This window comes from Bombina bombina, chromosome 4 (genome assembly GCF_027579735.1).
Source record: "Bombina bombina isolate aBomBom1 chromosome 4, aBomBom1.pri, whole genome shotgun sequence".
In the NCBI taxonomy this organism is placed as follows: domain Eukaryota; kingdom Metazoa; phylum Chordata; class Amphibia; order Anura; family Bombinatoridae; genus Bombina; species Bombina bombina.
In genome coordinates this window covers 941,017,302-941,030,482 of record NC_069502.1, presented here as the reverse complement: position 1 = coordinate 941,030,482, position 13,181 = coordinate 941,017,302, and the positions used below count along the sequence as shown (strand labels likewise).

The following is a 13,181-nucleotide window of genomic DNA, read 5'->3' as shown; positions in this document are numbered from 1 at the left end:
ACCTAACTCTAAAAAAAACCTAAGCTACCCATTGACCCTAAAGGGTGTTTTTTTGTATGGGCATTGCCCTTAAAATTGCATTTAGCTCTTTTGCAAATTGCCCATCCCTAATCTAAAAAAATAAAAAAAATAATAAAAAGAAACCTAAACACTAACCTCAGAAGATCTACTCACGGTTTCTGAAGTCTGGATGAAGACCTCTCTGCCTGGATGAAGACCTCTCACCGCCTGGATGTCCGGACTTCAGAAACTGTGAGTAGATCTTTTGGGGTTAGTGGGGGATTTTTAGATTAGGGTTTGGGCAATTTGAAAAAGAGCTAAATGCCCTTTTAAGGGCAATGCAAAAGAGCTAAATGCCCTTTTAATGTCAATGCCCATACAAATGCCCCTTTAGGGGCAATGGGTAGCTAAGGTTTTTTTTAGAGTTAGGTTTTTTATTTTGGGGAGTTGGTTGGGTGGTGGGTTTTACTGTTGGGGGGAACTCTGTATTTTTATACAGGTAAAAGAGACGATTTCTTTAGAGCAATGCCCTAGAAAAGGCCCTTTTAAGGGCTATTGGTAGTTTATTGTAGGCTAGGCAGTGTTTTTATATTGGGGGGGACTTTTTATTTTTTATAGGGCTATTAGATTAGGTGTAATTGTTTTTATTTTTGATAATTTCATTTATTTTTTGTAATCTTAGTGTTTTTTATTTTTTGGGATTTTAGTGTTAATTATTTTTGGTAAACTTAGATTTTTTACATTTTTCGTAGGATTTATTTTTTTTAGTCATAATTTAGATTTTTTTTTATTTTTTTCGTAGTGTTAGGTTTTTTTAAAATTGTAATTTAGATATTTTAATTGGTAGTTTTTTTTATTTTATTAGAATAGTAAGGTTAGGTTAATTTATAAGTTAATGTTAGGTTTATTTTTATTTCACAGGTAAGTTTTTATTTATTTAAATAGTTATATGGTAATTTTAATTTAAAGTTAGGGGGTGTTAGGTTTGGGGGTTAATAGTTTAATTTAGTGTTTTGCAATGTGGGGGGGGGGGCTGGTGGTTTAGGGGTTAATAGGTTTATTTAGTGGGGGAGATGTGTGAGGCCGGAGGTTTAGGGGTTAATAACTTTATTTAGTGGTGGCGATATCGGGGAGCGGCAGAATAGGGGTTAATAGCTTTATTAGTGGTGGCGATGTCGGGGCGGCAGATTAGGGGTTAATAACTTTAATATAGTGGCGGCAATGTCGGGAGCAGCAGATTAGGGGGTTAATAACTTAATTTAGGTGGCAGCGATGTCGGGGGGGGGCAGATTAGGGGTGTTTAGACTTGGGGTTTATGTTAGGGTGTTGGGTTTAAATGTAACTTTTTTTCCCCAAAGACATCAATGGGGTTGCGCTACGGCGATCTCCATTCCGCACTTCAGGTGTTAGAAAAAAAACTAACACTCCTTCCCCATTGATGTCTATGGGGAAAGCGTGCACGAGCACGTATTCTCAGCCCTTGGCTTTTGTGCGGTATGGAGCTTAACGCCACCATATCGCACGCACAAGAAGGCTTTTCAGAAACTTGTAATGGCAGTGCTATGGGGGGGTGAAATAACGCAACTTTTGTTGAGTTCGTTTCGCACCCTGTTTAGCTTAAAACTCATAATCTAGGTGACAGCAAGTAATGATGCTTTTTAAATGCAAAATCTCACAGGGGAGAGAGAATTTAACAGGGAGCACCTGGCACTTATACTTCTTTTAAATGGACTTTAAACATCTCAATTTAATAATATAAATTGTTTAATTACATGTAGTAAAACAACTTTGCAATAAACTTTTTTTAAATGTTATTTTCCTTTCCTGACATTTAGTTCTAAATATGGTGGCCTTTCCAATAACTGTTAAACATGGAATTGCAGACACAGTTATATTCCACACAGTCATTGGTCGTCCATTCTAGTAAGCCATTTATAACCATTCCTAATTGGCCTCAGCAGAAAAGGTAACAAACCTAAGTTACAATATGATGGCTAGGCTTTGCATTTCTGCTTTGTAAATAAAAATAGCAAGAGAACAAAGACAAATTGATAATAGGAATAAATTAGAAAGTTGCTTAAAGTGGCATGCTCTATCTGAATCAATAAATAACACATTTGGGTTTAGTGTCCCTTTAACTTTACCCTTAAACAACTAATATAATTTTTAAAAATACATGTACAAAATTATTCTCAGGGTAATTTTTGATCTGAATACATCATTCAAGCAATAATTTATTTAGGGCCAGATTACAAGAAGAGCGCTATTTAACGCTCCCGTTTGAGCGTCAACTGCTTTGAAGTAAGCTTTTTGCGCACCTCGGTTGCGCTCACATTACAAGTTGAAAGTAAACTGTTTTCGCTTGCGGGCTAACCTAACATGCATACAAAGCAGACCTCAGAATTCTGCGCGCGTTATAACGTATTAACCGTACAGTCCAGTATTTCAGCAGGCTGTCCAGTAAAATATTCACAAAAAATACTACACACTTATATGCCCAATTGTTTTAAAGCTTGAGTGTTAGCTAACTGTAAAAAGACTCCTACGCCTCAATGCTTTACAAATATAGATCAGAAAGAAGTGAGGGGCAATCAAGGGGGTTAAATCTATTTTGTTTATGTGTATTACTGGCAGCCAAGGGGTAAAAACATAATTAATGCTTAACTGATAAATGCATTTATTTCATGGTGGTGAGAGTCCACGATCATTTCTCCTTGGGATTACTTTTCCCTACCACTAGGAGGAGGCCAAGATTCCCAAAACCCAAGAACTCTATAAAACCCCTCACACCTCACCAAAACCTCAGTATAAAGTATAGCTGAGCACAAAGAGGAAGGAAAAGAAACAAGAGTAAACAAAATTGGAGCAGCGAAAAAAGATGTGCGCAAAATCCCCCCAAAAAATAACCCAACGTTAGAGCAATTCACAATCGTCATCTTTATGGGAAGGTGTATTTTATTTTGAAATATGTTGATGAAAGCAATGGCTGGAGATAGTTACCAATGAGTATAGTACATTTGACCAAAATGAGTTGAGACAAGGCTCTTTGCTCCACTTAGACCTTAGCCTGGTTTATGACTCAATTCTCCAAATTAGTTTTGATCAAGTTCCCAAGGCAGATTACAGACCTGAATTTAAAGTGATTATAAACTTTTCCCTTTGTATAAACTGATCCGGAATGTTAGCAATATTTTATATATCCAGGGTATTTGTTTTTGTGTGTTCACAAAACAGTTTTGTAGATTTTGTAGATTTATGTCCCTTGCCTTTCTAAAAATGTATATATATTATACGTAGGTTATATTTATAGCATTAATGGGACAGTCTAGTCAAAATTAAACTTTCATGAATCAGTTAGGGCATGTAATTTTAAACAACTTTCCAATTTAGTTTTATCATCAAATTTGCTTTGTTTTCTTGGTATTCTAAGTTTAAATCTATCTAAAACCTAGGTAGGCTCATATGCTAATTTCTAAGAACTTAAAGGCCGCCTCTTATCTGAATGCATTTGTCAGTTTTACACAGCTAGAGGGCGTTAGTTCACGTGTGCCATATAGATAACATTGTGTTCACACCTGTGGAGTTACTGAGTGAGCACTGATTGGCTAAAATGCAAGTCTGTCAAAAGAACTGAGATAAGGGGGCAGTCTGCAGAGGCGTAAATAGAAGGTAACCACAGAGGTAAAAAGTATATTACTATAACCGTGTTGGTTATGCAAAACTGGGGAATGGGTAATAAAGGGATTAGCTATCTTTTTAAACAATAACAATTATGGATTAGACTGTCCCTTTAACTCAAAGTGAAGTGAGAGTGCCAGCAAAGAGAAGTATGTGCAAGATGCAAAATAATTGGAAACGTACTATAACGGCAGTAATAATAATAATAATAATTTATAAAGCAAATCAAGGGCCTGAGATGATTTGTGTAGGAGACAAGGCCTACCTCAGACACAGCTGTTCTAGAGGTATTCTCTTGATCTCGGGAAGCTGTTGCTCCAGAAGCTGATATTCATAGTGATGGCCGGTGAAGAGATGAAAGCAGACTCCTGAGGCCACTCGTCCAGCTCTTCCTTTCCTTTGCAAGGCATTGGCCTTAGATACCCAGGTATCTTCAAGACTTTCCATACTTTTACATGGATCATACCTAGAGAAGATGGGTGTAAAATAAATATATTGCAATAGCTGCCTGCAGGATTTGTTTATTGGATTGTTCATCAAATAACACCCAGATCACAAAACAGGCACAATATATTTTACCTTTTTGACACAATATTCTACACAAAATTTCATAGCATCTTTTTAAAATATAAAGGGACATTAAAGGGCCATTATAGTCAAAAACTGACATGCCCAAACATATAACTTTAAAAGGGATATTAAACACTAAATAGATTTGATGCACCTCCCTCTAATCAAGTGTTCTACCATTATGGAACCTAGGTTTCACTGCAGGGACACTAAACTCAAAATATTTATTTCATGATTCAGGTAGAGAATTACATTTTAAACAACTTTCCAATTTACTTCTATTATCTAATGTGCTTCATTCTTTAGATATCATTTGTTGAAGAAATATCAATGAATATGGGTGAGCCAATCACATGAGGCATCTATGTGCAGCCACCAATCAGCAGCTACTGAGCCTATCTAGATATGCTTTTCAGCAAAGTATATCAAGCAAATGAAGCAAATTAGATAAAAGAAGTAAATTAGAAAGTTGTGTAAAATTACATGCCCTTTCTAAAGCATGAAAGAAAAAATTTGGGTTTCATGTCCCTTTAAGGAGAGTTGCTGCACATGCGCAAACAGGTCAGCACTGGATTGTAGTGAAAGATTTCAACATGGCGACACCCATGACCTGTGAGAGGCAGAAATAACTTCAGTACTATGTTTATAAAATGTATTTAGTGTTGCATTTCACTTTAAGAATAGCGACCCTGTACTTCTATGTGTTCATCCCCTGCAAAGTATTAAACACATTGTAGAAATACCACTTTGGACCTGCAGAGGACTCCTTGTCCCTAGCAGAAACTACCACTGATCTAATCAGCAGCACTAGTCAAACAACCCAGCTGTGTAACTAGCACTGCCATATTGAAGGATTTTAAACAATATAGCATTGCTGTACTAACCAGCAAGTGTTAACTTAACAATGGTTATGGGTGCCCATACAGTAAGAGTTAGTAGTGGTTAAGGGGAGGTTCTGGCTACAGTGTAATTGGGTGCCAGCATAGCTAGAGTTAATAAAACACTAACAAGTTCAAGGTTAAAAGTGGTTGGGAGGCAAGACTAATATCATTTAGGAGTTGTAAAAAAAAAGGTGAAAAAATTCTTAATAGCGAAACAAAAGGTACATATGTAATCAGCAGTATTTGTAGTAATAGATCTAATACAGAATAGAGAGATACAAAAGGTAAACTTTCAATTTCTTAAAACCGTGAGAAACTGCGACTATTGTCGCTCCTATTCTGTACAAGTAATGTTAGATTCAAGACTCATCACTTATATTGCGCTCCCCAAATTGCACTCTTCCAATTTCCACGAACAGCGAGGGACTGCGACTAATATCGCTCCTACAAAAAAATTTGTGGAACAGTATTCCACAGATAGAAATGCTTAAACAGCACTCTGTGCCCCACTGATATGGAGGCAGGAAATAATGTTTAAAATATAACTTTTATTTGTTTGTTTAAAAGATGGGTAAACAGCATGAAGAGTTAAAATCCCTATCAGAAACAAGGGACACTCAGGTTAAATTACATTTTCATGATTCAGATACAGCATGTAATTTTAAACAACTTTCCAAAATACTTCCATTAAAAAAAATGTGCACAGTCTTTTATATTTACACTTTTTGAGTAACCAGATCCTACTGAGCATGTGCAAGAATTCACAGACTATACGTATATGCATTTGTGATTGGCTGATTGCCATCACATGGTACAAGGGGAGTGGAAATATACATAACTTTGAAATTTGTTATAAAAAAATCTACTACTCATTTGAAGTTCAGACTAAGTGCTATTGCATTGTCTTGTTATCTTGCATTTGTTGATTATGCAAATCTAATGTGTTGACTGGTCCTGTAAGTGTCTCACTTGTTAGTTCAATCCGGCCTTCTATATTTGTGAAATATTTTGGAGACACTGTGGTTGTGTAGATTCAGAGCAACCGCTATATTAACAGATTGGCTGCGATCAATTTATTTTTATTGTCATCATTTGCATGAACTTATATTGGGTTAGCATTTATTGATCACTTTGGAATTAAGACTTGTTCAACCCTCAGTCTAGGCGTTGGATAATTATATCATGGATTCTATTGCCCTTATATCCGCAATCATCATCATCAGTTACGGAATTAGTTACACAAATATTTACTAGGTTTGTGTTGGATTACTTCTGTGTCTGTGTATTATAAACTGGATAATTTTGTATTGTTTAATATATACCTTTAAATCCACAATTGGTTAGTGTGTCATTTCCATATTCCTATTCGGTTGATATACACTGTGACAATAATTGCGTTGAATACTTTTGATTTATTTGTTACATAGTAATGATCGTATATTGCAACAACGTTTGATGGAATGGATTGTATATACGGGAATATATTAAGCTTGATCACTCATTGGATCTGCTTCAACTGTATTTATGTGTCTTGTCGTCAAATATTTTATCTCTTAAGCTCTTAGCAAATATATTTGTTTACTTTGTGAATACCCCGGATGTATATGTACTATTGTCAATTTGATCTCTTGAGCCTTTAGCGAATATATTTGTTTGTTTGGCGTTTGATTACTTTGTGAATACCACTCAATATATTACCTTTAGATCCACAACTGACTAGTATTAAGTGTTGTTCCACCAATTCTATCAGTTCTTATGGATTATAACAATAGTTGCGTTTTATATATGTGGCTCATCTTATCACATAGTAGCAATCACATTGTATAATATCATTGTTTCCAATTTTTTAAATTACCATGTATGAAGTTGCTTTTTGTTTCTTCTATGTCAGTGATGTATATTAATCTTTAGATAACAAGTCTGAGTTCAATATTGCTTCAGCGTTTCTATTTGTTTTTATAGATTAAAGGGACACTGAACCCATTTTTTTTCTATCGTGATTCAGATAGAGCATGACATTTTAAGCAACTTTCTAATTTACTCCTATTATCAAATTTTCTTCATTCTCTTGGTATCTTTATTTCAAATGCAAGAATGTAAGTTTAGATGCCAGCCCATTTTTGGTGAACAACCTGGGTTGTTCTTGCTGATTTGTGGATAAATAAAAAAGTGCTGTCCAGCCTTCTGAACCAAGAAAAAAAGCTTAGATGCCTTCTTTTTCAAATAAAGATAGCAAAAGAACAAAGAAAAATTGATAATAGGAGTAAATTAGAAAGTTGCTCAAAATAGCATGCTCTATCTGAATCGTGAAATAAAAAATTTCTGTTCAGTGTCCCTTTAATAGTATTATATAGTATACAGTATGTACAACTCTTCTGTTTAGCGGTAGTTTTATCTTGCAACATATGTTGCTATTATCTTAAACTTGTATACACAATCGTTTACTTATTTGAAACTTTAGATATTATTCAATACTGTTAATTTGTAACGCTTTCTATGTTCATGCAGCTTGTCTATCACATAACGATAGTAGTATTTTTGTTATTTACACAATGACTTGCGTTTTTGAAGCTTTGGATATTATATAGTACTGTCAATTTTTTAGCGTTGTCTGTATTATGTATTCATACAGCTTATCTATCATTCATATAGCAATAGTACTACTACAGATCTATCACGCTTCTCATCCTGGACCTGTCACAAGTATACCATCACTTCTGTTTCTATTATTTTTGTGCTACCCAATATTGTATTTGCAGCATTTTCTATTAGTTTGTTTGGTAGCGGTTATTCTATTATATTGTGTTGGCACTATGATTCTGATCTTTTAAAATAACATACATTGGGACCCCATCGTCCCCCACAACCCCCTAATGCGTTTCGCCAATAAACTATTGTTATAATCCATAAGAACTAATAGAATTGGTGGAACAACACTTAATACTAGTCAGCTGTGGATCTAAAAGTAATATATTGAGTGGTATTCACAAAGTAATCAAACGCCAAACAAATATATTCGCTAAAGGCTCATGAGATCAAATAATTGACAATAGTACATATACATCCGGGGTATTCACAAAGTAAACAAATATATTTGCTAAGAGCTTAAGAGATAAAATATTTGACGACAAGACACATAAATACAGTTGAAGCAGATCCAATGAGTGATCAAGCTTAATATTAATAATATTACCGTATATACAATCCATTCCATCAAACGTTGCTGCAATATACGATCATTACTATGTAACAAATAAATCAAAAGTATTCAACGCAATTATTGTCACAGTGTATATCAACCGAATAGGAATATGGAAATGATACACTAACCAATTGTGGATTTAAAGGTATATATTAAGCTATATAAAATTATCCAGTTTATAATTCACAGACACAGAAGTAATCCCACACAAACCTAGTAAATATTTGCGTAGCTAATTCTGTAAATGATGATAATGATTGCGGATATAAGGGCAATAGAATCCAAGATATAATTATCCAACTCCTAGACTGAGGGTTGGACAAGTGTTAATTCCAAAGTTATCAATAAATGCTAACCCAATATAAGTTCATGCAAATGATGACAAAATAAATAAATTGATCGCAGCCAATCTGTTAATATAGCGGTTACTCTGAATCTACACAACCACAGTGTCTCCAAAATATTTCACAAATATAGAAGGCCGGATTGAACTAACAAGTGAGACACTTTATGAGAGTAGCACAATTGTTTCTGATAGGGATTTTAACTCTTTATGTTGTTTACCCATCTTTTAAAAAAACGAATAAAATATATGTTAAACATTATTTCCTGCCTCCATATCAGTCTGGGCACAGAGTGCTGTTTAAGCATTTCTATCTGTGGAATACTGTTCCACAAATTTTTTTGTTCAATCAAAATAAATGTGAGCACCACTCCTCAATTACAGATGATATTTAAACCAGTATAATATATATCTCAATAATTAATTTGAAACAGGAGGAGATTGCCTTTATAGTGCCTTTTGTCAAACCCTTGTGTGTAATATCGCTCCTACCCTACGCACGGTATGAGAAGTAGTGAGTTTAAGTCTGAAGTATGTGAACGTATGCATGTATCTTTGTATTTTAGATAGGTGTGTTATGTGTTTGTGCGTATGTAGATACAGTACCTTTTCTCTCTCATTTTCCCAGAATCTATCACATATATAACATCATCTATAGTAACCGAGGTTTCTGCAATGTTTGTGGTGATTATTATCTTAGTAACTCCTCGAGGCGGCTTTAAGAAAACAGCTTGCTGCTCTTCACTGGACAAGGACGAATGCAGGGGGTAGATCACACATCTGAGACAAGAAACAAAGAAATCAAATAAAAGCAAAATACAACAAATATTTGCACAGTATAATATTGTGTTAGATGACATATACAGGATAAAAGCACGACTACATAGCCTTTTAATGCCATGTCACATTTCACTCTACACTGTCATATAAACTAATATTTACACATATATCAAAATAAGTGATGTCACACATGCAAAAGCTTTTTTGCCTGAGACTCATAGGCAATGGCTCTTGTGATTGTAACACACAATTTACCATTACCAATCATGTCACCCATACTTCATATATGCCAATATTCTATATAACCCAATCGCTTTATGGGCCTGATTATCTCACATACGCCAAATCAAACGTAAGAAACCCACACTGACACGCTCAGGGGCTGCCCTCAAGGAATTCTCCTCTTGACTCAATGAGAGTAAGCGTTTGCCCCCCTCAACTTAAAGGGACATGAAACCCCCTTTTTTTTTCTTTCATGATTCAGATACAGCATACAATTTAAAACAACTTTCCAATTTACTTATATTGTGTAATTTGCTTCATTCTCTTGGTATCCTTTGTTGAAAAGCATATCTAGATAGGCTCAGTAGTTTGGAGCTAGCTGCTGATTGGTTGCTGAACTTGTATGCCCAGTTTCATTGTTCTGAACCATAAAAGAAACTATTTGGGTTTCACGTCCCTTTAATTACTGTAGCCGCCACTGCACAGAATATCTGCGACTTACCCCCAAAAAAAGTATTTCTAGAACTGGCACAGCTTAAAAAAATATTAATACTTCAGAAAAACAAACTTACCTTTTGTTGCGTCTATTATTAAAAGAAGCATTAGACTGGAGTTGCTCAAAGAGCATTTTAATTTCTGCCAAGCCAGGCAAAAATACTAACACAGCACCTGAAACACACATGCAGAAAAAACATCAACAATCAATACTGCTGTAATTATTAAACAGACACTGTTTTTTTGGGGGGGTGACATTAAATGTTTAGTGGCTGCACATGCCTAACTGGCGTAATAATTCATAATATGAAAAAAAACACTAGTTATGATTAACCAACATACTGAAGACATTTAATTTCTCCACTTCAATACTGTTGTTCCTTCATCTTTATTTTTGTATTTAAAAGCTGTTTTTTTCATTAAAACCTTCACCTCGGACATGGCCATAACACTGGGCTGAGCCTGTAAGCAAACCTGCTAATGTTTTTTATGTTAGGTATTGAAATGCTAATTATGGCTGAGGGGGTTTAATAAGCACAACCAGCTATTTCACATACAAAATCTCACTCTTCCTCCTACTGCCACCGGGAGATTAATCAGTGCTATTGTTTCATGTTTGCATAACATTTCTACAGAGAAAACATTTGTTACTCATATTTTTAGAATAGATAAAGATACAAAAGGGAAAAGTAGCTATTTAAAAAAAAATACAAGAAAATTAGCTGTTATTTTATACACTCCAGTAGGTAAAACTGTGAATAGATTAAAGGGAAGATTTTTTTTATTTTTTTTGAGTACAATGTTTTTTTAAATGGACAAAGTTAAAATCAATAGTAAATATAGCTGGAAGCAGCAATAGAGGTGGCCAAGCGCATTGCCTTTGCAATGGCATATAAGCAGCTAAGTCACAATATAAAGCAAGTTTTTACAGTTCTAACATAAGCAGTTGTAAAAAAAACACATTTTTAAAATTTTTGCGTTTATCAAGATGGCTGCCACACCATAGGACTAATACTTATAACATGAACAAATGTAACTCTAGGTTACAATATATGGTTATACAGCAAATTTCACAGCTTTAACATAAGCGGTTGCAAAGAAAACACATTTTCGAAATGTTCGCATAAACCAATATGGCTGCCACAATTTGTGACCAATTCCTTCAACATTAACAACTGTGACTCTAGGTTTAATTTAAGGTTATATAGCAAGTTTTACAGTTCTAACATAAGTAGTTGGAGAGAAAATAGATTTTCGAAATTTTCACGTAAAACAAAATGACTATCAGATCATATGATATACAGCCTCCATATTATGCACAATAGTTTTCATCATAGATGTCAATAAACATGGCAAAAATAAAAACATTTTCGTAACATGGTTTTTGTTTTATTATTAATTTAAAAATATTGTTAATCATTTTTGAACAATTCAAAATGGCTGCGAAACCACATGACCTATCAACTTCTCTTGAACAAATCTGAATATTAGTCATAAGATAACTCTATAAACAAAATTTCAAGTCTGTAACATAAGTGTTTTCAGAGAAGAAGATTTTTGTCGTTTTTAAAAACAGCGCATACTAAAGAAAATGGCCGCCAAGCTCTGCAATGTATGGCTTTCAAATTACACACACTAATGCTCACTATAGACCTCTACAATTTGCAGAAGTTTCAGGAAAATTTGCAAATGTTTTATTTCACAAAGGCGACTACGCAGTGCAAATTTTGACTGCAACATTGTCTTTGAGGGTTATGACTATGTGTAATAATGTGTCTATTACACTGTAATATTGTTAAATATTGTAAAACTAATGCATAAAGTGCAAATTTACGCAATTAAATGTCGATAAAAAGGTTAATGTCTCACGGCAGCCATGTTGTTTATGGAAAAATTGCAGTTTGAAAAAACTTGCGCTTTATTGCACTAAGCGGTTTAAGAGAAGATGTTTAAAGATTTTCGCAAAAGGCAAGATGGCTGCTACATCATGGGACCAAGGCACTTCCGTTGAGAAATGGCAAATCTAGGTCATAGCAGCACTGAGCACAGCAGGTTTCAAAGTTGTAACATCAGTTCCAGAACTAACGATTTTTAAGCGTTTCTCAGAATTTTTAGCAAAAAGCAATATGGCTGCCTAACCTTATGACCTATGAGATCAATGTTGCATGAGATGTAGCAGAGCAATAGGCTGTACCAGCATACTTGATTTCAAGAGCTTTGATTTAGCAGTTCAAGAGTTATGGGCAATAGAAAAAGTGGCAGAATAATAATAAAAATAATAATAATTATCCTGACAATAACAATAGGTTGTCCAGCAACTACATTGCTTGGCCACATAATAATAATATTAAATCTTTTAGGTGAAGGGAAGTAAAAATAAAAAAATAAAATAATATGGTTGCATAAGTGTGCACACCCTTAAACTAATACTTTGTTGGAGCACCTTTTGATTTTATTACAGCACTCAGTCTTTTTGGGTATGAGTCTATCAGCATGGCACATCTTGACTTGGCAAGATTTGCCCACTCTTCTTTGCAAAAACACTCCAAATCTGTCAGATTGCGAGGGCATCTCCTGTGCACAGCCCTCTTCAGATCACCCCACAGATTTTCGATTGAATTCAGGTCTGGGTTCTGGCTGGGCCATTCCAAAACTTTAATCTTCTTCTGGTTAAGCCATTCCTTTGTTGATTTGGATGTTTTGGGTCGTTGTCATGCTGAAAGATGAAGTTCCTCTTCATGTTCAGCTTTCGAGCAGAAGCTTGAAGGTTTTGTGCCAACATTGACTGGTATTTGGAACTGTTCATAATTCCCTCTACCTTGAATAAGGCCCCAGTTCCAGCTGAAGAAAAACAGACCCAAAGCATGATGCTACCACCACCATGCTTCACTGTGGGTATGGTGTTCTTTTGGTGATATGCAGTGTTGTTTTTGCGCCAAACATATCTTTTGGAATTATTGCCAAAAAGTTCAACCTTGGTTTCATCAGACCATAACACCTTTTCTCACAT

At 34.9% G+C, this 13,181-nt stretch overlaps 1 protein-coding gene across 1 annotated transcript in view; it reads right to left on the bottom strand.

Annotated features, from left to right (window-relative positions):
• Positions 1 to 13,181, bottom strand: part of DHX57 (DExH-box helicase 57) — a 170,851-nt gene that overhangs the window by 77,393 nt on the left and 80,277 nt on the right. The window contains exons 14-16 of the mRNA XM_053711925.1: positions 10,249 to 10,345; positions 9,281 to 9,454; positions 3,944 to 4,144 (exon numbers count right to left, since the gene is read on the bottom strand). Of these exons, the coding sequence (XP_053567900.1) occupies positions 3,944 to 4,144; positions 9,281 to 9,454; positions 10,249 to 10,345 (472 nt within the window). The remainder of the gene's footprint in view (positions 1 to 3,943; positions 4,145 to 9,280; positions 9,455 to 10,248; positions 10,346 to 13,181) is intronic.